Below are 25,429 nucleotides of genomic sequence, written 5' to 3' on the forward strand. Positions count from 1 at the left end.
ACAGATCTTGATGTAGAGAGACTTAGTTCTATACACAACTTGTTCGAGGTGTTAGAAACTTTGGGTGAAAGTCACAAAAACTCACATAAATAGCTTGGAAAAATGGGAAGATTTATTCTAAGTTTGCAGGAATATCTTTCAGAATCCTAAAGTATGGATAGAGCCAGGCCTTTACAAAAAGGCCTCTCTCCTTCCCTCATCTCTGCTCCTGTAGAACCATGGTTCTCAAAGGGGGACTCCAAATCAGCAGCAGCAGCATCATCTGAGAATGGGTTAAAAATGTACATTCTGGGGACCCACCCTACATGACTACAGTGTTTTTATGACTTGCTAGACCTTCTGAATCAGACACTCTCGGGAGGGACTCAGCAATCCGTTTTTTTTTTTTTTTTCTTTGAGATGGAGTCTCGCTCTGTCGCCCAGGCTGGAGTGCAGTGGCGCCATCTCTGCTCACTGCAAGCTCCGCCTCCTGGGTTCACGCCATTCTCCTGCCTCGGCCTTCCGAGTAGCTGGGACTACAGGCATCCGCCACCACGCCTGGCCAATTTTTTTGTATTTTTAGTACAGACGGGGTTTCACCGTGTTAGCCAGGATGGTCTCAATCTCCTGACCTCGTGATCCACCCACCTCGGCCTCCCAAAGTGCTGGGATTACAGGCTTGAGCCACTGCACCCGGCCAGCAATCTGTTTTAACAGGCTTTCCAAGGTAATTGCAATGGAAGCTAAAGATTGAGAACTATTTCTCTAAAAGCCTGTCTGCAGTTATCTTCTCAAGTTAATTACCTGTTCTGTTTCCACATAAAAGTAAATGGCCTCAGTCCCAACTCTTCCTGTGTTCAAGAGAAAGGTCAGACTGAGCTAAGTTCTTTAGATCACAGTTTGGTGCTCCTTGGTTCAGCCTGTGGCCAGGAAATTGGGCCAAGTAGTACGAACATGGCTGCTCCCTCTATAACCATGTGGCAGAGTTGGGGGTGAGGAGCATTCCCAAAACTGGGGTATCCCTTGCCAGAGAATTAGGACAGACAAGCAATACTGTCCACTGAAAGTGAGAAACCAAAGTGAAGATGTTTAGTAGTCATTGGGCTGTAGTAAAATAATTTGTTAAAGGATAGTGGGAATCTCATCATAGATCTGGGTTCTGAACCTATGCAGCCAAGTCCACAGCTTGTCGATCCCTCGGGCTGCTCTGGGATGGTCACTGCCCATCACACATGCCTGGAAGCTCAGATACTACAGCTGAACAACCCCACAGCACATGTTTTCTTAGAAAACTTTAAATATTGGCACTGTTTAATACAACAAGAGAACAAAACAGAAAGAGGAAACATTTGTAAGAGCTCAGCTCTGAATAATTTACCTCCTAACCTGATTACCTGTATTATAGCAATGACTATCATCCAGCAGGCTTTAGCCAATTTGACCGTAACATTATAATACACTCCTTCTGTGCTGACTATTCGGTTTGATGTTTGATATGGTTTGGCTGTGTCTCCACCCAAATCTCACCTTGAATTGAATTCCTACAAGTCAAAGATGGGGCCAGGTGGAGATAATTGAATCATGGGGGTGGTTTCCCCCATACTGTTCTCATGGTAGTGAATAAGTCTCATGAGATCTGATGGTCTTATAAATGGGAGTTCCCCTGTGCAAGTTCTCTTGCCTGCCTCCATGTAAGACATGTCTTTGCTTCTCCCTTGCCTTTAGCCATGATTGTGAGTCCTCCCCAGCCATGTGGAACTGTTGAGTTCCTTTCTTTTATAAATTACCCAGTCTTGGATATGTCTTTATTAGCAGCAGCAGAACAGACTAATACAACGTTCATATTGTACAGTGGCTGTCTCCTATTAGAACAAACTTCAAGACCAAACTAGGACTCTGCCACATTTAATGAGCAAACTATGTTTCCATTTAGATTGAAAGCCTTGAAGATGAAGGGAATATAGTGACTCAAATGTACAAGCTTATTGAACAATATCAGGTTCCCACACCTCCTGAAGACTTTGCTGTTTTTGCAACTATGAAGCCATCCATTGTTGCTGTGCAGAATGCCATTGATAAATCAGTGGGTGATAGAGAGTCAAGCATTAAGCAATTTTGTGTGCATTTGAGTAGTGATCTTGAAGAATTAAACAATGAAGTGAATGAAGTAAAACTGCAAGCACAAGTAAGCTAAATCATTATTTTGTAAAAATAATCTATGCAAAGTTTGACTATTACATTTGTTTTTTAAAGTATAGCCAACAAATAAAAATCGTGTATATTTACAATGTATAATGTGATGTTTTGATGTATGTATGCATTGTGAAATTATTGATCAAGCTAATTAATGTGTCTATCACCTCACATACATCATTTTTTGTGGTGAGAATAATTAAGACTACTCTTCAAACCATTTAGAGAACACATTTAACTGATGTAGCTTTAGTTTTTTATAGTTTCATTCTAACCAATCAAAAATGTCTTTGAGCTGCTACTTAAAAATTAATGTTTCAAAATCTCCCTTTAAGTAGTGAATACATTTCAGACTATCACAAACAAAGCATATATGTAATATTAAAATTTAATTTAGTCAATTAAATTCTAGTCCTAACTTGTATTTATTATTTTGAAGAGTGTTTTAATGACTTGCTAGCACATTTTACAGCTATTGTCACAATTTTAAAGTTTGCTTAATACCTGGGTGATGAAATAATTCATACAACAAACCCCCATGACACAAGTTTACCTGTATAACAAACCTGCACATCTATCCCTGAACTTAAAATAAAAGCTAAATAAAAAATAAAAATAAACTTTGCTAGTATATTAGAAAATTCCCATTTAGAAAGAGACAGAGTGTACATTGATAATTGGTAGTGAAGAATATTTGGTTACCTTGTACCACTTTTACAATAGAAAAGATATAGGGTACACTGACTCAAAAGAATATAGTACAGACATTAAAGATTACAGTATACCTTTACATGTATTAACATGGAAATGTAAAAACAGCTCACATTGTGTGCTTCCTATTTGTCAAGCAGTGTTCGAAGGACTTGGCATTGTTTTTACTTTTATATTGAAGTGCTTTTGTATTTTCTTACAGACAAAAGTGTACATAACTAATTACTATACAACTCAATGAATTATCTGAAAGTAAACACATCTATGTATCCACTACTCATGTCAATAACTAAAGCATTATGATACCCTTATTGTCCCCTCCTAATTATTAATCCTTTTGCTATGGGATATTTGGGGTGTCATTTTTCTGGCCGGAAACCTCTGTGGCCAGTAGCACCTTTGCCTGAGTTCTTGTCCTGCATCTAGGAAGAATGAGGTATGCAGACAAGTGGAGGGTGAGCAAGATGAAGAGGAGCTTTATTCAGTGTTAGAACAACTCAGGGGAGATCTGCAGTGGGTAGCTCCTCTCCAGGCAGGTCATCCCATAGAGTGTCAGCTCTCAGCAGAGAGGAGGCCCTAGAATGGGTGGCTCCTCTCTGCAGGCAGGTTGTCCCATCATCTCTGCAGCTCTCAGCAGAGAGGAAGCCTGGAGAGGGTAGCTCCTCTCTGCAGCTGGTTGTCCTGATGTATGCCCAGCTCCTAGCAGAGAGTAGGCCCTGAAGTGGGTTGCTACTCTCTGCAGCTGGTAGCCCCGACATCTCTGCAGGTCTCTGAAGCTCTCAGCAGAGAGGGTAGCTCCCCTCTGCAGCTGGTTGTCCCATTGTCTGCTCAGCTCTGGCTGAGCCCAGGGCTTTTATGGATCTCAGAGGGGAGGAAGTGTGCACTGATTGGCCCATGGAGGATAATGGGAAGGCTGGAAAAGGCATCACAAGTTCCTACTCTGGTCTGTGGAACTGGCAGCCCAGCCCCCAGCCTTCAGGCCAACGTGGGGCCTCACTGGGGACCCACCCCCTTCCATCCAGGAATCTGTCTGCCTCCTGCTGCTGTTCATGGCACCGGGGCTAGGCCCTGACTTTGCTCCAAGATCAGAGAAGATCAAAGAAGTGCCTGCTCCCACTGCCTGGCCTCTCTCCCTTCCAAGATCACAGCAGGGAGAGAACAGGCAGCAGAAGCAGTCACTTCCAAGCCTGCCAGGGCAGGAGGGCCTCCCCATGTCCCCAAGAGCACAGGACTGCCTGAGTCTGCAGCGACAGTTTGGGTGGCTACAGCTGCACCCGAGGAACTCCCACCCCAACTTGGAAGGGGCAAGGCTCCCACTTGTCCCTAACTCCCACTGGCTCCATGGAGTGTGCAGCCCCGGTCATGCCTCCCTGCTGCAGCAGGCGTGTTGGCAGTGGCAGGCCATCTGGAGCAGGAATGCTATAAATTTCCTATTTTTGAACTTCTATTAATTAGAACCATACAGTGTGCCCTTTATTTTATTTTGGTATGTTCCTAAGATTTATCCATTTGCTATTTGTGGATGTAGCTTATTCATGTTTGTTGCTATGTAGTATTTTATTGTATTTTACAATGATTCATTTCATGGGTGATGGAAATTGGGATTATTTACCATTTGGGGCAATGATGAGTAATAGTCCTAGAAATATTCTTATGTACGTTTTCATGTTTTAACTCATTTAAATCGCAAAACACTTTAGGGTTTTATTATTCATATTTTACAGAAAAGGAAATTAGGGTACAGGGTTAAGTAACTTGCGAAGGGTCACACAGTTACTAAATGGAGGAATCTGCATTCAAGCTTAAGCAGTCTACTGTCAATGGTTAATAATCTATTAATTGCTGTACCATATATTGTATTCTATACACAGCATACTGTTAAAAAGTATGAATATCTATGTATACATAGATCATTAGAGAAAGCAAAAGTGCCAGCACATGCTTGATGTATAATCATGCATTTTTTATTTTTTAAAAAACTTTTATTTTGGGTTCAGGGATACATGTGCAGGTTGGTTATGTAGGTAAACTCATGTCTCAGAGGTTTGCTGCGTAGGTTATTTTGTCACCCAGGTACCAGGCCCTAGTACCCAATAGATATTTTTTCTGATCCTCTCCCTCCTCCTATCCTCCGCCCTCAGGTAGGCCCCAGTGTCTGTTGTTCCTCTCTTGTGTCCATGTGTTCTCATCATTTAGCTTTCACTTGTAACTGAGAACATGCAATACTTGGTTTTCTGTTCCTGCATTAGTTTGCTATGAATAATGGCCTCCAGCTCCATCTATATTCCTGTAAAGGACATAATCTTGTCCTTTTTTATGGCTTCATAGTGTTCCATGGTGTGTATGTACCAGATTTTCTTTATCCAATCTGATATTGATTGGCATTTAGATTGATTGCATGTCTTTGCTATTGTGGATAGTGCTGCAATGAATATCTGTATGCAAATCATGCATTTTAAATAGCATGATGCACATACACAAAATGAAAGCATGGGCTCATTCTAACTAGTGCTGCTTCTGTAGAAGGTTTGAAATTAATTCTCTTGGGCAAAGGACTATAACTTCATCATTTCTGTAAATGATACTATCCTGCTATCAAGACTCATTCCTGCTGTTGTGGGGAATTAAGGAGAAAACCTAAATGTGACCATTAATGATAATTTATTTCCATTTGAAATGTCTGTTCCATTCTACCTGGGTCTCTTTTGGATAGATTTTAATTCAAGTGAAAATCTAAACTTCCTATTGGGCATTTTTTCACCTATGCTACCATCCCCTCCTACCTATTGCCCCATAAAGGGAAGCTTGCATTCCCTCATGGCAAATAGATGGGAGGGGCAGGTCATCTGTTCTTCATGCTACCTTCTGGGCCATAGCAGCTTCCAGTGCAGTTTGGCTGGGCTGCACCTGGTTGTCCCGGGTTGCTGTTAACTAAGGGTCTTTCCTGGTTCTTTAGGCACCATGCTAGCCCCTGTGCTGCAATCCATCATTTCTTCCATACCCTACAGTCCCAAGTAATCTGTGGCTTTCTCATCCTGGCCTCAGACATCTTCTGGTCCACCAGTTGTCTCAACAGTTCCCACTACCAGAATCAAGACACATGAGAACTTCAGGATTCCCTGCATATCATACCAAGTCACAAGACACCAGAATGTCAATAAAAGCCCCTTATTCCTGGACACATCCCTTGGCTTTTTCTAATCTAGAGCATGTTGCCAGTTTGAATTCGTGGCCATGCTGACTAAGACATGGACTAACTAGCCTCCCTGAGCTATGGCTGTAATGGTTCTCAGATTCCTTCAATTTTCTCAGATTATCCCAAACCTAGTTATGTGCTTCTGCTTTGCTCCTGAACTATTCCATTCCCATTCACTGGGGTTTCAACCCTAACAGGTCAGCCATAAAACATATGTCTTGCCATTTGTATTTTTCATTTTCTCTCTTCTGTCATCTTAGAATACAAAGGCCTTTCCATTCCTTTATCGTAAAGTGGAAATTTACCTTATATCATATCCCCTTCCTTCTCTTCCCTGTTGCATTCACCTCTCCTTATCTAAGGTCATGTTGGTTGAAGAAGTGTAGGAAATGAAAGCAGATGAGGGAAAATATATTAGGTAATGTTTTAAAACAATTTTATCTCCATGGCACTTTATATAAATGTGTACTTTTTATAATGTCTACGCATTGCTTTAAAATTCAGGAAAGCAATAATTTTAAACGTCATTTCTAAAAATCAAAAAGAGAAAGGAATCTTTTTAAAAATGTTTATTAATTCATTTAATTTAATTGGCCTTTATCAAAAAGCAGGAATGGCTAACCAAAAACTGTCTTAAATTTACAGGATCCACAGATTTTAGATATCTCTGCTGACCAAGACAAAATAAGGCTCATATTGAATAATCTGCAATCTGTTCTGGCTGATCTTCAGAAACGTGCATTTCTGTATAAGTCCTATCAGAAGAATTTTAAGGTAATGAGAGTTTTACACCATCTGTCTTAGAAATGTGTGTATAGAAATGGCATATATGCGCAAGGACTTCAATAATGTAACTGTAAACATTCAATATTTGGACAACTATGTGCTAGTCAGCATGCTACAAATAGTCTCAAATACAAAATATGATACGTTCCCTGCCTTTGACGTGTTTAAAGACTAATACACATGAGATACCAAATGTCTTTCTTATTAAAATAATTGTGAATTATGCAAAACTGTCAGACAAGGAACTGTACTTTCTATGTTAAAATGTAAGTGGGTTTTTTAATGTAGTCAATTAAAACCACACTATCCTTTCTTAAGTAATATTCAGGCTTCCTTTACATTCATATGTATGTTATGATTCTATTAATATTGCCTGATTTACCCTGGTTTTATGTGCCAATTTGATAAAAATGACATCCCCAGCTAAGCCAGGGACAAATGGGTGTAAAAGGGTAGATTTGAGGACCAGGAGCAGTGGCTCATGCCTGTAATCCCAGCACTTTGGGAGGCCGAGGCGGTTGGATCACTTAAGCTCAGGAGTTCGAGACCAGCCTGACCAACATAGTGAAACCACCTCTCTACTAAAAATACAAAAATTACCCAGGCATGGTGGCACATGCCTGTAGTCCCAGGTGCTTGGGAGGCTAAACGGGGAGGATCACTTGAGCCCAGGAGGTGGAGGTTGCAGTGAGCCAAGATCATGACACTGCACTCCAGCCTAGGTGACAGAGTGAGACCCTGTCTCAAAAAAAAAAAAAAGGTATATTTGAAAGGCTAAAAGAAGTCTCTCAAAAAACATGAAGAGAAAGGGGTAAGACATGCAGGTGATTTCAACAGCTTTTAGAGAGACCAACAACAAGAAAAGAGAATAGAAAAGAAAATATTCCTATGGTCAAAACCAGGGAGCCCCTAGCAATAAGGAAGATGCCATTGGTCTCCCCAAAAATCTCGGAGGAACATGCTTGAACCTCACAGGGGAATGCATCTGTCTCTTTAGAGCCTCATATGGATGACCAGAAAGTGATGTAGACATGATGTAGACATGCTGTCTACTCCAGGGTCCAGGGATTGGTAGAGAAATCTGAAAATAATGAACTTGATACCAGCCAATAAGGCTGGTGATACTTGAGGCAGATTTGTGTGAAGGAACTAGAGTTCAAAGTTGTTCCCAGGTTGAGTTAACTGACCTACAAGACAGGAAGGTATGTAGTAAGGAGCAAGGTATGGAGGAAATACTACTTGATAAAAAGCTACAACTTGGCTGGGCACGGTGGCTCACACCTGTACTCCCAGCACTTTGGGAGGCCAAGGCTGGCAAATCACGAGGTCAGGAGTTTGAGACCAGCCTGGCAAATATGATGAAACCCCATCTCTACTAAAAATACAAAAAATTAGCTGGGCGTGGTGGCAGGTGCCTGTAATCCCAGCTACTTGGGAGGCTGAGGCAGGAGAATCACTTGATCCCAGGAGGTGGAGGTTGCAGTGAGCCGAGATCATGCCACTGCACTCCAGCCTGGGTGACAGTGTGAGCGAGGCTCCATTTCAAAAAAAAAAAAAAAAAAGCTACAACTCACACGTGAGCACTCCTTGAGCAAGAAAGAATATCATTGGTCCTGTCAGCAAGATGGCAGAGTATGAAGCCCCAGCCCCTCCTTTTTCCCTTGGACACACTGACTCAACAACCCCTGAACCAATTTATTTTGTCAGAAATACAAAGGCAAGTTGAGAGTCTCTTGCACTCAGGGCAAGTATAAAATCAGCTGATTGAAGCCAGTAGAATAATTTCTAACACCCTTTCACTATAATTCCTGCCCCCAGCACAGTGCTACACAATTAGGAGGAAGTTCTCAGCTTCTCCCTGGCGAAGGAGGGAAAGACAGACTGGATGGAATATACGGCATTCTGACACTTTAGGGGTCTGGCTGAGAGATTGGTTTCTCTCTTGCCTGAATTTGATTATGGACAGGAAAGGCCCCCAGGTTGGAACCACTGAGAACAAAAGCAACAGTTTTGACCAGTTTGCACTCACTAGCCATTAACACCCCTTCCCCAACCCCTGACTCAGTGCAGAGTAAGCAAGTAAGAATTCCCAAATCTCAGCTTCTACCTGGACAGGGAAAGATTTGAAGTGGCTGTCCGATGTGATACATTATCAGGGGACTGCTCGAGGGACAAACTTTCGTATCACCTATCTTGGAGTAGTGACAGGATCCAGCATATTCTAGATATCTCATATGTAGAAAACCCTAAAACTCCAGGGGGAAAAAATTAAAAATAATAAATAAACTCAGTAAAGTTGTAGAATACAAAATCAACTTACATGAATTAGTTGCATTTCTATATACTAACAACAAACAATCCAAAAGATAAAGAACACAATTTACAATAGCATAAAAAATAGCATGCCATTTACAACAGAATCAAAAATAATAATAATAAAGTAGAAGTAAACTTAACCTAGGAGGTGAAAGACTCACACACTGAAAACTAAAAAACTATCATGAAAGAAATGAAATAATACACAAATAAATGGAAAGATATCCCATGTTCATTGATTAAAAGACTTAATATTGTTAAAATACCTGTACTACCCAAAGTGACTTATACATTCAATGCAATCCTTATCAAATTCCCAATGACATTTTTTAAAGAAATATTAAAAACAAATTCTAAAATTTATAGGGAACCACAGAGGACCTCGAGTACCCAACACAATCTTGAGAAACAAGAAAAAAGCTAGAGGTCTCATACTTCCTAATCTAAAAACATATAAAGCTATAGTAATTAAAATAGTATGGTACTAGCATACATTCAGACATACAGACCAATGAAACAGAATGGAAAACCGCAAAATAAATCAACAAATAATGGTCAACTCATCTGTGGCAAAGGTGCCAAAGATACACAACAGGGAAAGGATAGTCTCTTCAACAAATGGTGTTAAGAAACTGGATATTCATGTGCAAAAGAATGAAGCTGAACCCTTACACAAAAATCAGTTCAAAATGAATGGGTTAGAGGCTCAAAAGAACTAAAACTATAAAATTCCTAGAGGAAAATGTAGGAGAAATCTTCGTGACATTGGCCTTGGCTATGATTTCTTGGATGTGACACCAAAAACCAATGCAACAAAAACAGAAATAGACAAGTGGAACTACATCAAACTAAACAGCTTCTGCAAAGCAAAGGAAACAATCAACAGAGTAAAAAGGCAACATACAGAATGTGGGAAAAAATTTGCAAATTATATACTTGATAAGAGGTTATTATCTAAACTCCTTGTAGATAAGGAACTCCTACAACACAATAGCCAAAAAAAAAAAAAAAAAAAAAACCCAATTTCTGAAATGGACAAAGGACTTGAATGAACATTTCTCTAAAGAGGACATACAAATGGTCAACAAGCATGTGCAAAGACACCCAACATCAATAATCATCAGGGAAATTAAAATCAAACCACAAGAAGGTATCACCTCACATCTGTTAGAATGGCCATTACAAAAATAAAATGAATGACAAATATTGGCAAGGATGTGAAGACACTGGAATCCTTTACACCGTAGATGAGAATGTAGAATGGTGCGAACACTATGGAAAACAGCATGGTGGTTCCTCAAAAATTAAAAAAAAAATGACCCAATGATCCCATTTATGGGCATATATCCCAAATAATTGAATCAGGCTCTTAAAGATGTATTTGCACTCCCATGTTCATTGCAGCATTGTTCTCAATAGCCAAGATATGGAAACAACTTAAAATGTCCATCAGCAGATGAATGGATAAAGAAAATGTGGTATCTACATAAAATAGAATTTTACTCAGCCTCACAAAAGAACAAAATCCTGCTATGCCACATCATGGATTAACCTGGAGGACATTATACTTAGTGAAATAAGCCTGCTACAAAAGGACAAATACTGCATGATCTCATTTATATGAGATATCTAAAGTAGTCAAACTCATATAAACAGAAAGTGGAATAGTGGTTTCCAGAGGCTGGGAGGAGGGGGAAATGAGGAGTTGTTCTAGGTGTATAAAGTTTCAGTTATGCAAGGTGAAAAAGTACTAGAAAAAGTACATTAAATAACATTGTTAACATTGTTATAGTTAGCATTACTGTACTTTACACTTAAAAATTTATTAAAAGAATAGATCTCATGTAATGTGGTTTTTACCACAATAAAAAGAAAAGTTAAAAAATAAATTTTTGAAAAACACAGAACCTGAAATGAAAGTGTGTCTCCTCCTTCCATCTTCCATGTCTATGACTTCATGACTAATTCCTTCCTGATTGCCTCTGATCTAGCCTTCCTTCTGTGGCTCTCAATTATTTGGAGAATAGGAGTGAAAGCCTAACTAATCTAGGTTGTAGGAAATCATTTGCAACTCTTAATGGATGACAAGACTAAATTCTTAATGTCAAAGCACAAGAACTTCTGTGCAACCAACTCCCTGAAGGTTTCCCCAGCGTTGAGTCAAGGCAATCTTAAAACACTTCTCATGAAAACACTTTCTTCAGATTTTCTTGCACCCTTCCTCTCCATGGGGTTCATATAAAGTCTGTGGTTAGAAAAGAGTCAGAAACCGCGCTGTGTTCTCCATCTTAAACTTCACCATCTTCCCCACCAGCTACCGCACAGTCATCTTCCTCTTCTGCCCTTTAAGTACAGAAGCCCAGTGGAAATCAGTGCCTCTAAAGACTCATCTGCTTTCCCTAGAAGGCCTAACGTATATGTGCATGTATAATCCAACTCAAAGAAGAATGCCTGTGTTACTCTTAGAATATTTATGTCTTTGGAGAATATTTAAGTTCTAAGTTCTAAGGAAATACCAGGAGTTGTATTTTGATACTCTAATGGAAATTCTAATATATGTGGGGTTTTTTTTTCTTCATCTGTTTCTAGTGCTCCTTTTCTTAATCCATTTAGGATGCACATTCTGCCAAGCAATCACTGTACCAAGAATTACTAATAGGAGAATATCATATGCTCATTATATCTGAAAACTAAATTGTGCATTTTGTTTACTACATTTTTAAAGGTAGAAGTGTCCAACTTTGAAGCTTTGGAAGAAGTCAGTGCTGAACTGAAGCTCAAACAATTGCTCTGGGATTCTTTCTCTGAATGGGATAAACTCCAACAAGAATGGTTAAAGGTAGGGGGAAAAAGCCTTCAGTTCTTAAATTATTTTTGTATGAATTAATCTTAAAATTCTAATAATTTGAATTATAACTTTTAACAATCTGGTGCTTTTCTTAATGTCAGTAAAATATGCAATGGTATCATTTTCTGATAATTTTTATAAGCTTTCTAGTGAAAAGCACAAAGGTCCTTATGTCACTGTATGCTACAGAGCAGAAAGTATTCTTGTAAGCCAGGCTTCTCAGGTCCTCCATATTAGAAGGCTACATAGTGGAAGCATCAATGGACAATGCTGCGTGACGTTTAATCACTTTGTGGTTTCTAAACACAATGTTGTCATCATACACTTCAATGTTCTTGAGGATTGTAGGATTTTATTTGTGATCTACACACTTTAGATTTCTATTTTTGTTGTCCTTTAAAACAGGAAGCCATTTTGTTCACTGTAATAGGATAGAGTGATAAAATCTAGGATCTTCCTTTGAGAGCTCAATAGCAAACTTTTTAAATTAGGGAGCCAAATATCAACGGCCATCAAAGAGTTTTGTTTCTAGGATCTACCCTATATTCAATCCTTAACAAAGGTCAACTCTCTGTGAGGCAAAATAGATGGCCACCTATACTTTCAAGTGTGGTATGGACATGTTAGAAATACTATCAACCTCACAAATATTGTTTTACACTTCTTATTCATCCCACCTGTGCTGATGCCTATAATTAGAAGGCACATGTCTTGGTTAAAAAACAGTAACATAGGAAATATGTTCCAGGTAATGTTCTAGGTGCTGCGAGTACCAGTGGAGAATAAGAAGAACAAAGTTCAAACATAGAACTTACCTTTGGTGGAGAAAATAGAAAATAAAAAACAAATATATGCTATAACACCAGACAGTTTTAAGTGTTCTCCTTTAACTCATTTATCAATTATCTCAGAAGTAAAAAAATATTCTTGAGAAGAAGCAGCTTAAAGAATTTTCTGATTACCACCATGGATTAGAGCAGTGGCTTCCAACGCAGGATGCGTTCACCCTAGGAAATGCACAAGAAAACTCATTAGGGAGCAGAAGGAAAATGATGGACTTAGAAAAAAAGAAAAATGAAGGTTTACAAATTTTCTACTGCCATCAGTATATATGTGTGGCTATCTGACATGTCAATATATATGTATACTTATGTGTTTACATAATTGAGAAAAACAATTATAGATCTATAAGTATATAGATCTATAATTCTATGAATAATTTATGAATTTAAAATATTTATGTTAAACAGGTATATAATCAAATAATAGAAGACTACTAGGTGAAAAATTTCTGGTTAGCAAGCGTAAAAAAATAGCTATTTGTCTCCTTAGAGGACTTTATGAATATTGACCCTCAGAAATTAATTACAGAGATTCCAATACTACGTTTGATGATGTGGGAGGCAAGAACATGAAAGGAATAAACAGGTGATGCTGGATAAATAATATTATTAGCAATTTAATAAGTAAAGCCATTTCCAAAAACGTAGTGTAGATTTGGATTAACTTTTAAAAGTTTTTTTTAGTATTTCAAACTTGACTTTTACTTTATGTTTTAACTTGTTTTGCTTTGTTTTTAAATTTTTCATAGTCCAAATTTGATTGCCTGGATCCAGAAGTCCTAAATGGTCAAGTTTCTAAATACGCTAAATTTGTGACTCAACTGGAAAAAGGCTTGCCAACCAACAGTGTAGTGCCCCAGCTCAAATACAAGGTGGAAAAAATGAAAGAAAAGGTAAGATTGGTAGAAGTTATTTCAAAAACTGTAGGCCAGTTGGTCATTAATTGATGCTAATGAGACCAAAATCAGGAATTCTTTTCTGATTAAGTTAGTCAGCTTCGCAGACAGAAAAAACAATAGTCAAATTCATTTTTTTGCAGTGGCACAGACTGCATTCCTGTCTTCATTTGGCCAAATCATGCAGTTGAATACTGTGGTTAGGAGGGGCGTTCAGAGTGTTTCCCAAGTGGTAAGGGAAATAGTGCAGGAATAGGTTGTAGTTACGCTAAGACAGTGATGTGCTCAAACCCTTAGGGAGCCAGATGAGGCTGGGGTGGACTTGTCCAATCTGCCTTGTCCATTTGCATCAGTGCACCACACAACTATGCCATTTTCCAAGTGTGCTATGATGTGAAGAAAGTTGGGAAGCCAGGCTGCAGGTGTACAGGGCTGGATCTTTGAAACCATCTCAGCTAAGCCAGTGCTTGAAATGGTTAAGAAATGGGATATGATTTTAGTTTTTTAAACAATTTTAGGGTGTTTTTTGTTGTTGTCATTGTTTTGTTTGTTTGTTTTTTGTTCACTCTTGTTGCCCGGGTTGGAATGCAGTGGCACAATCTCAGCTCACTGCAACTTTGGCCTCCTGGGTTCAAGTGATTCTCCTGCCCCAGCCTCCCGAGTAGCTGGGATTATAGGTACCTGCCACCCACCACGCCAGGCTAATTTTTTGTGTTTTTTTTCAGTAGAGACAGGGTTTCACTATGTTGGTCAGGCTGGTCTCGAAATTCTGACCTCACGTGATCCACCTGCCTCGGCCTCCCAAAGTGCTGGGATTACAGGCGTGAGCCACCGCACCTGGACAATTTTAGGGTTTTTTTTTTTTTTTTAATGAAATAAAGAACTAAAAAAAAAATGTGGAGAAAAAAAGTAAGCAAAGCTTCAGACAAATGAGAAGAAAATTTTACAGCTTGAAAAGTGTTATTTGCATAATATTTTCCCCTTTAGCTTACAATGTCTAGTCAAAACACTTTCCCAAGTTGTTTAAGTCAGCTTCTTTCTTCTTTATTGCCTTTAGTGTGATTGTATCATACCATTGTAAACAAATTTATTTGTTACAGTCTGCATTCTATCTTGGGTTTCCTCAAAATCCTGGTTTATATTTTTTTAAACTTGAATACAGTAGAGGTCACTTTTTGTGGCATACAGTTCTAGGGGTTTTTACAAATGGGTAGAGTAATGTATCCAATACAATAGTACCATACAGAACAATTTCATTACCCTAAAAATTTGCTTGTATTGTCCCTTTGTAGTCAGCCTTTCCCTCTATCTCAATTCCACACAACCACTGATCTGTTTTCTGTCTCTATAGTTTTGCCTTTTACAGAATATTATATAAATGAAATAATACAACATTCAGCCTTTTGGGTCTGGATTCATTCACTCAGCAAAATGCATTTAAGATCCCTCCATGTAGTTGTACCCAAAATATATAACATACTCTTACAAATGAAAAGACAAATAACCCTTTAAAATGGGCAAAATATTTGAATACACACTTCCCCAAAGAAGACACATGAAAAGATGCTGAACACCATTAGTTATTAAGGAAATGCAAATCAAAGCCACAATGAGATAGCACTTCACACTCACTAGGATGGCTATGATCAAAGAGAGATTATATAGGAATAAGTGTTGTAGGGAATATGCAGAAATTAGAACTTCCACATGTTGCTGGTAGGATTGTAAGGTGGTGCAGCCACTTTGGAAAATAATCTGGCAGTTTGTTCAAGATGTTAAATATAGACCTACCATATTACCAAGTGACTCTGCTCCTAGATACATGGCCAAGATAATTGAAAACATGTGTTCACACAGACACTTCGATACAAATGTTCATAGCAGTATTGTTCATAATAGCCAAAAGTGGGAAAAAAACAAATTTCCATCAATTAATAAATTGGAGAAATAAAATGTGGCATACATATATGATGGAGTTTTATTCAGTAGTAAAATGAAATTAAGTAGTATGTGCAGCAGAATAGAAGAACCTTAAAAACATGATGCTGGACTGGGTGCGGTAACTTATGCCTGTAATCCCAATACTTTGGGAGGCCAAGGTGGGAGGATCACTTGAGCCCAGGAGTTCAAGACCAGCCTGTACAACATAGTGGGACCTCATGTCTGCAAAAAATAAGATAAAAAATTTAAAAACATGATGCAAAGTAAGAGAGGCCAGTCACAAAAAAAAGGCCAGATAGCATATGTCATTTATATGAAATGTCCAGAATAAAGAAATCTATAGTGAGAAAGTGAACTCATGATTACCAGGCACTGTGGGGAGGAAGAAATGGGAGTAACTGCTAATGGGACCTAATGAGTATGGAGTTTCCTTTTGGGATGATGACATGTTCTAAAATTAGATAGAGGTGATGGTAGCATAATTCTGTGAATTATAATTTTTTAAGAGAAAAAACATTCTTTCATGTTGTCATGTGAAGCAATAGTTCATTTCTTTCCTTCTTTTCTTTCTTTCTTTCTTTCTATGAGACAGGATCTCACTGTGTTGCTCAGGCTGGTCTTGAATTCCTGGGCTCAAGCAGTCCTCCTGCTTTGGCCTCCCAAAGTGCTGGAATCACAGGCCTGAGCCACCATGCCCAGCCAGTTCATTTATTTTTATTTTCTAGTATTCTGTTATATAGATGTACCATAGTTTGTTTATCCATTCACCTGGTGAAAGATAGATCTGAGTTCTGTCTCATTTTGTAGTGATTTTTAATAAAGCTGCTATAAACTTTCATGTACAGCTTTTTGTTTTGTGTGAACATGAGTTTTCCATTAACTTGGGTAAATAACTAGAAGTAGGATTATTAGGTTGTATAGTAAGCATATGTTTAACTTTATAAGAAGTTGCCAAAATGTTTTCCAAAGAACTGCAACATTTTGGCTTTTCACTAGCAATTTATGAGAATTCCAGTTTCTCCTCATCATCACTAGCCCTTGTTATTTTGAGGGACCTTTTTGTTTTGTTTTTTAATTTCAGTCATTCTAACCAATGGATAGTAGTGTGTTAAAATTGTCATAATTGGCTGGGCACGGTGGCTCACACCTATAATCCCAGCACTTTGGGAGGCCGAGACGGGTGGATCACGAGGTCAAGAGATCGAGACCACCTGGCCAACATGGTGAAACCCCGTCTCTACTAAAAATACAAAAATTACCTGGGTGTGGTGGCGTGTGCCTGTAGTCCTGGCTACTTGGGAGGCTGAGGCAGGAGAATCACTTGAACCTGGGAGGCGGAGGTTTCAGTGAGCCGAAATTGTGCCACTGTACTCAGGCATGGGCCGTAGAGCGAGATTCAGTTTCAAAAAAAAAAAAGTCGTAATTTGCATTTTTGTAATTACTGATAATGTTGAACATCTTCTTATATGATATTTAACATCCATCTATATTCTTTGATTAAATGTCTGTTCAGATCTTTTGCCCATTTTTAATTGGGTTGTTTGCTTGGTTATAATTGAGTTTTAAGAGTTATTCATATATTCTGCATATAAGTTTTTTTTCAGATATGTAACTTGAAAATATTTTCTTCCAGTCAGTTGCTTGTCTTTTCAGTTCCTGTACAGTGATTTTCACAGAGCAAAAGGTTTTAATGTCAATAAACTCTAATTTATAATTTTTTTCCTTTATGAATCAAGCTTTTAGTATAGTATCCAAACACTTTTTTTTTCAAACTTAAGGTCACAAAGATTTTCTCTATGTTTCTTCTGTTAGAAGTTTAAAGGTTTTGTTTTCTATGTTTAGGTATATGATCTATTTTGAGTTAATTTTTTCATAAATATGAGGTATCAAGGTGTACTTTTGTACATATTATATCCAGTTAAAGCAACAGCATTATTTGAAATGATTATTTTTTCTTCAGTCATTATTTGAAAATGACTGTCCTCCCCAGGCACTCTTCTCCGTTGACTCACCTTTGCACCTTTACCAAAAGTCAATTGACTATATTTTTTAGTCTATTTCTGCACTCTGTTCTGTTTCATTGTTCTATACGCCTATTCTTTCATCAATATCACACTTTCTTAATTACGATAGCTAGTAAGTGTTGAAATCAAGTAGTCTTAATCCTCTAATTTTGTTCTTCCTTTTTACAATTGTTTTGTCTATTGTAATTCCTTTGCCTTTCCATATCTATTTTATATTTAGCTTCTCAATATCTATAAAGCTGTCTTATGGTCCAAAAACATACTTTTATGATTTCTGTCCTTTTAAATTTTTTAAGGTTTGTTTTATAGCCCAGAATATAGTCAATTTTGCTGAATTTTCCATATGCACTTGAGAAGACTGTGCATTCTGCTGTTGCTCAGTGATCATTCTACAAGTGTTAATTAGGTAGACTTGGTTGGCGGTGGTGTTCAGGTCATCTATACCCTTGCTGATTTTCTGCCTGCTTGTTCTGTTAGGGACTCAGAGAGGAGTGTTGAACTCTCTAATTGTGGATTTACCTAATTCTCCCTTCCATTCTATCAGTTTATGCATTTTTAAATATACTTTTATTTTAGAATAGTTTTAGATTCATAGAAAAGTTATAACAATAATACCAAGGGTTCCCATATACTCCACATTCCATTTCTTTTATTAACATATTACATTAGTATAATACATTTGTCACCACTAATGTACCAATATCAATACATTATTAGTAACTAAAGTCCATGCTTTATCTGAGTTTTCTTAGTTTTTGCCTAACATCCTTTTCTTTTTCTGTCCCAAGATTTCATCCATGATAAAATATTACGTTTAATTGTCATGTCTTCTTAGGCTCTACTAGGCTGTGACAGTTTCTCAGACTTTCCTTGTTTTTTATGACCTTGATCATTTTTAAAAGTACCGGTCAAGTAGTTTGTATAATATCCTTCAATTTGGATTTGTCTGATGTTTTTCTCATAATTACACTGGAATTATAGATTCTTACAAAGAAGACAAGACAGGTAAAGTATCATTTTCATCACATCATATCCAAAATACATGCTATCAACATGACTTTTCACTGATGGTGTTCAGCTTGACCACATGGCTGAAGTGGCATTTGTCTTAACTGTACAGTCACTACTGCCCTTTCCATACTGTATTCTTTGAAAGGAAGTTACTATGCACAGCTATGCTTAAGGGGTGGAAATTTATGTTCCACCTCCTAAGAGCATTGACACCCCAGTAGCAATAAGCATAATTTGTATCCAGATTTTCATTTTTAATACTATAAGGAATAATAATACTATAATAATATTATACTATAATATTATTATTATTATACTATAAGGAATCCTTGTAGAAATGGCTGATTATATGGATGAGTCAGGAAATATACAAGATGAGCCTGGAGCATCTTGAGGTGCCGGGAAGTAAGAAAGAGCTCAAAAAACAAAATGATGGGAGAATATCAAAAGGGCAAGGAAGACTTAATGGCCAAAGCCATAATAATTTTAGGCAAAAAAATGTAATGTTGTATTATAACCCAAGTTGTAAAGTAAATATCCATGAATTCATACTGATATAAATGAGTAATTGAATCAATGAGTGAATAACTTTATGATGATACTGCCACCTCAAGATAGTGGTGCTTGATTTATTTTGATGTTCTGTTGTTGGACATGTGCACATTTAGTATTGTTATTTCTTTTTGAGGAATTGACCCTTTCATCATTATGAATTGTCTCTCTTATCTCTGATAAGATTCCTTGTTCTAACATTTACATTTTCTGAAATTAATATAGCTAGTTCAGCTGTCTTTTAGTGTTTGTGTGATATGGCTTTCTGCATTTTTTACTTTTAACTTATCTGTGTTTTTATATTTAGAATAGATTTTTTTAGATAGCATAGAATTGATTCCTATTTTTTTATCCAGGCTGACATTCTTAGTCCCTTAACAAGTATGTGTAGACCATTCGCATTTAAAGTCATTATTTATATAGTTGGATTGAATCTACCATCTTGCTAGCAGTTTTACTCTATTTGTTCGTTTCTTTTTTCTCTTTTTGTGCCTTTTAATTTAATTGCATATTTTATGATTCCATTTTGTCTTCTCAATGAGATTATCATTCATACCACTTTTTCAATAATTTTTAGAAACAATTTTTTAGAAAATTGTTTAAAATTGTTATCCTAAGTTTAAAATATAGATTTATAATTAATCCAAATCAATTATTTTACTATTTCACATGTACTGTAAAGACCTTATAATAGTACATACCCAATTAATTCCTCCATACACTCTTTGTGCTGATATTGTTATGTCTATATTTACATATACTATAAATATAACTTATTTTTACTATTTTTGCTCCAGACAGTTATCTTTTAGAGCAATAAAAATAAGAAAGAAAATGAATTTTACTTTGCTAGTATTACATTTCCAGTGTTCTGTATTACTTTGTGTGGATCTAAGTTTCTGACTCATGTTCATTCAGCCTAAAGAATATCCTTTAATATTTCTTATAGAGTATGTATGCTAACAATTAATTTCCTCAGTTTTTATTTTGTGGAAGTCTTTATCCTTTAGTTTTGAATGATATTTTCACTGGGTATATAATTCTGAGACAACAGTTTTTGTTTCTGTTTTTCCTTCAGTAATTTGGAGGTATTCTTTTCTTGTTTGCATGATTTTGGACAAGCAGTCTGCTGTAGTTTTAAATTCTCGTTGTTCTATAGATGATGTGTCCCTTTTTTTTTTTTTTTTTTTTTTTTTGTCTGGCTACCTTCAAGATTTTCTCTTCATCTTGATTCTCATCAGTTAGGAATAGAGTATGCCTAGGTGTGCATGTGCTATTGTTACTGTTCAAATTTATTTTGCTTGATGTTCTCTAAGTTTCTTGGATCTGTGATTTGGTATTTGTTTTTAATTTTGAAAATTTTTGCAGCTGTTATTTTTCAAGCATTTCTTCTGCTCTGTTTTCTCTCTCTCTTCTCCTTCTATGATTCCTATGATATATACTTTAGGCTGTTTGACATTGTCCCACAGGTCTTGGATGCTCTGTTTTGTTTTTATTTTTTCTTTTCCCTCTTTTTTCTCTGTGTGTCAGTTTCAGGAATTTATACTCACTTATCTTCAAGTTCATTCATTCCTTGACTGTGTTAAACCCTTTAAAGGCATTCTTTATCTCTTATACTTTTTTTTATTTCTAGCATTTTTGTTCGATTTGTAATTGTACTTTCCATCTCTCTGTTGACATTTCCCAACTGATTTTGCTTGTTATCTATCTTTTCCATTAGAACCTTTAACATATTAATCATAGTTATTTTAAATTATCTACTTCCAACATGTGTGTCATTCTGGGTCTGATTATTGTTTTGCCTCTTAGATGTGTGGTTTTTCTTGCCTTTTCACATGCATCTTAATTTTTTGTTCAAAGCCAGGTATCTTATATAGTACAGTAAATACCAAAGCAAATAATATTTATGCTTGGAAATGAGCATGCCTCTTCTTCTGCTTGGATTTTTGTGTAACATGTTGCATTAAATCTAATTAGGAATTGGGCTAAGTTTAAGGGTTGATGTTGCTATGGTTACCCTCAGTGCACCACAGGCTTCAGATTTTTCTAGTGATACCTCGAATTTAGGGTTGGGCTGGTTTACCAAAGGTTATTTTCTCAATTTCTATTTTCCTCTGACCTTGGGTCTTCCCTTTGTGTTGTACTCACTGAGAATCTGTCACTCGCAGCTTTCCATTCTGTATCCCACTGCTATTTTTACTCAATATTTGTTAACCTGGTGGGAGAGGTGAGAAGGAACATTCCCTCATGTTCTCATTAAACCTTTATCTTACGAGGCACTGTAGCTCTTGTTCTCAGAATTCCTATTGCAGGTGCTCCTCCCCCTTTTCCAGCTGTAGTGCTGAGCCTAGCACTTATTTTTGTCCCTCCCCCCAAGGGTAAATTGTTTTTTTCCATGTTCTATTTCTCCAGTTATAGGAAGATATCTTCAATGAGTTATCACTAGTGCCTTAAGATGGCACAGTTTGTTGCTGTTTTCCCTGTACATCAAGGGGTTTGTTCCACAAGGGAGCTAAGGCAGATGAATTTGTTGGAGCTACTGTAATGGCCACTGTTTCCCTCCGCAAGCCAGCATCATAAGGGAAGCTTTCTTAGGAGTCCTTTCAGTCTTTACTGTCAATCTCCACTGTATTTGTAGGCTCAGAGACTTTCCATTCTCATCCTACCCTGCACTTAATATTTAGCGCTCTATTTTTAAAATTTAACTGAATCTTCTTAATAGTTTGTATGTCATCCCAAGGAATCTGCCCCAGGTAGGAAAATTTTCAGTTGCTGTTTCTCCTTGTGGAGAAACCTGTCGGTATGAATCTCTCTCCAAATTTGGAGTTGGTTCTGCCCCACAAACTTGGTTTTCTAATAGGCTCAATTAGAGTCATTAATTTGTAGTCGTCCAGATTTTGCTTTGTGGAAAGAGGGTAAGTGGTGCTCTTTCCAGCTCTCTACACGCATAAATTGAAACCAGAACCTTTGGGTTATATACCTTTGTGTCTCTGAGAGTGTTTGTTTTTCAGCTTCCAGTTATCATTGACTTGAGGAACCCGACTTTGAAGGCAAGACACTGGGCAGCTATTGAACAAACAGTTGATGCCACTCTAGTGGATGCTGAAATTCCATTAACCTTGGAGAGGCTCTCCGAGTTGCATGTTTTTGACTTTGGTCAAGAAATCCAGGACATATCTGGACAGGCTTCTGGAGAAGCTGCCTTAGAAGCAGTTCTTAAAAAGGTAAATCTGGAATATATATTTCTCTATATACCATTAGGGAATGTGAAAGTTTTTAGATTCACCATTTGGTGATCTGGATGGATTTTTCAATGTTGCAGCTTTCACTCTCTCATTATCAGTCATCCCTCTGTTGTTTCCTTACAACAGATATTATTGTTATCACTTCTAAAAATCTCCTCCTTCCGCTTATCCTATAGCACATAGGAACTTGATGGCCACAAGGTTTGAAATGTGCATGCTTATATAAGAAATCATATACCAAGAATGATCTTTTAAACCCAAATACGTTATCTTCCAAGCTACCAGAGAAATCTGTTAAATGCTTCAAAAGACATTAAGACTTTCCTAGTTATGATACTATCTCCTTACCCTAAAAATATATACACACCTACTAACCCTCTGCATAAAAAGAATTTTTTTCTGTCAACATAGATGTGTTAATGTCAATCAAATAAAATTAAGCAAATTAGTGTCATCTATCCAAGAAGAAGATTTTAAGAATTTTAAAGGGCAAGCTGGGCGTGGTGGCTCACGCCTGTAATCTCAGCACTTTGGGAGGCTAAGGCAGACAGATCACGAGGTCAGGAGATCAAGACCATCCTGGCTAACACGGTGAAACCCCATCTCTACTAAAAATACCAAAAAAAAAAAAAAAAAAATTAGCCGAGTGTGGTGGCGGGTGCCTGTAGTCCCAGCTACTCAGGAGGCTGAGGGAGGAGAATGGCGTGAACCCAGGAGGCAGAGCTTGCAGTGAGCCGAAATCGTGCCACTGCACTCCAGCCTGGGCAACAGAGTGAGATCCGTCTCAAAAAAAAAAAAAAAAAAGAATTTTAAAGGGCAATAAGGTGGAAAATGGGATAATTATGGAGTTTTTACTTATTTCATTTCACATGCATTTACTGAGTATCTAAACACACTGAATTTAGATATCCTAAGACTTGAATTATTTCTAAGGTGGAGGACTCTTGGAAAACAACCGAATTTGTCATTCTGCCTCACCGTGACTCCAAAGATGTGTTTATACTGGGCGGCACAGATGACATACAGGTGGGTAACTGAGTTATTGAAAACTTATGGTAAAGATCCCAGCCACACGTAGTCTTAAATCTTCTGTGAGAGATTATTATGAGGGAATAAAATATGAGAGTCACTTAATAAGAAAAATCTAATTGGGAAAGCAAAATGAATGCAAATAATTGACATGAATTCTTGTACATGAAATATTTAACAAAGCATTAAAAATTGCATATGTATGTAAGAATTGCAACTTGTAGTTGGTAGCTATTGTGGAATTTAGAAATACAAAGAGATCAGTTACAGCTGAAATGATCAGAGCATTCTTCCTAGACCAGTCATAACAAGCTGGATCTTAAATATTAGATGGCATTTGATAGACATAGAAAAAAAAAAAAGGGCACATCAAACCCTGTAAACAAGGCAAAGAAACCTGAATGAGCATTTCATGTTTATAGCACACTAAAAGGCTAAATTCACTTGAATTTGTTGGAATTAGGAAACAATGCCCATACTCTGTCAACTACAAAAGAAAATAAATCTAATTCATGTGTTTGGAATAGTCTTTATCATTTAAAATCTGAAGGCACATTTGTTTAGCAAAGGGAGCTGGGTCACAAAGCCCAACTTAAAAGGCAAAGCCCTGGCCTAATAGGATGTATCCAGGCCGGAATTAGAGATAAAATAGCTTTTCCAGGTGTAGGTTGGAAGAGCAAGACCAGACATCACTCTGCACAGGGGATGGGAGAGCAGACTCAAAGAGGTCAGTAAGTTTAGGCCAATTCATGTCATGTGGTGAGGGTTCTACTCTCAAAAAGCTTATTATTGAAATGGACCATTAAATCTTTCAGATTAACAGACACATTTTTAAAAATTCACATGATCTGTGAGAGATGCTGTTGTATAAAGGGGAGTGGTAGGGGAGGGAGGTGGTGGAGAAACTGTGTATAACCATTCAGAGCTTGATAGGAATGAGTTCAATTCTCTCTTCCTTGAGATAATTGAGAGAAAGTGATAATTCATTGGACAGAAGACAGCTAATTTTGCCAGTATATGATATTTTGAGAAATAAAGGCAAGCCCAGGTGACCAAATTGTGTTAAGAAGGTAAAAGTTACCTAATAGTGAAGGGAGAGAGAAGAGTGTCAAACCAAACAAAAACTTGTGCCATTATTAATTACAGGATCAGCAGAAATTCGGTAAGCAGAAATCCTAGGTGACCTTTGAAAGAACATCATGGTGCCACAACGATGTGAATAATGAGGGGAAATTGATGAGTAGGAAACAGTAGGAGGGGCTAAGCTATTAATTCAAAGAGTTGGTCTTTAAGTAGACACTTGGGATTATGTATCTGAAATATTACTGAAAGCACAAATACCTGGTGCTGCATGTATTTTCTTCCCCTTCCTTTAAAGGTCCTTCTTGATGATAGCACCATCAATGTTGCAACTCTTGCGTCATCACGTTACATTGGTCCACTGAAAACTCGAGTGGATGAATGGCAAAAACAACTTGCTTTATTTAATCAAACACTGGTGAGTAAGAATAATTTTGATTCATACACTCAGAGAATTGGAGAGTCACAAGGACCTTAGAAATTATTTGTTTCATTATTTAAATATTATATGGTTTTAAAATGTAAGTTTTAATTGTGGACATGTTATTGTGTTTAGAATGTAAGGGAAATGCACAGGTATTGAGCTCTTCTTTATGTAATTATGCAGCTTAATGCTATTACCATCGCCCTTGCATAGGTATACTTCAATGATATTGTAGATTTGGTTCCAGACCACCATGATAACACAAATGTTGCAATAAAGGAAGCCACATGAATTTTTTGGTTTCCAAGAACATATAAAAGTTATGTTGAATTGGGAGCACATGGACATAAAGATAG

The 25,429-nt window shown here is 37.4% G+C and overlaps 1 protein-coding gene across 10 annotated transcripts in view; it reads left to right on the forward strand.

Annotated features, from left to right (window-relative positions):
* The window catches only part of DNAH6 (dynein axonemal heavy chain 6), a 350,848-nt gene that overhangs the window by 112,132 nt on the left and 213,287 nt on the right, over positions 1–25,429 (forward strand). For all 10 annotated transcript variants that reach the window (XM_055243630.2, XM_055243633.2, XM_063617552.1 and 7 more), the window contains 7 exons: positions 1,913–2,164; positions 6,725–6,853; positions 11,907–12,020; positions 13,621–13,764; positions 22,307–22,519; positions 23,474–23,566; positions 24,948–25,067. In XM_055243630.2, coding sequence (XP_055099605.1) covers positions 1,913–2,164; positions 6,725–6,853; positions 11,907–12,020; positions 13,621–13,764; positions 22,307–22,519; positions 23,474–23,566; positions 24,948–25,067 — 1,065 coding nt within the window. The remainder of the gene's footprint in view (positions 1–1,912; positions 2,165–6,724; positions 6,854–11,906; positions 12,021–13,620; positions 13,765–22,306; positions 22,520–23,473; positions 23,567–24,947; positions 25,068–25,429) is intronic.

This window comes from Symphalangus syndactylus, chromosome 14 (genome assembly GCF_028878055.3).
Source record: "Symphalangus syndactylus isolate Jambi chromosome 14, NHGRI_mSymSyn1-v2.1_pri, whole genome shotgun sequence".
Taxonomy (NCBI): Eukaryota; Metazoa; Chordata; class Mammalia; order Primates; family Hylobatidae; genus Symphalangus; species Symphalangus syndactylus.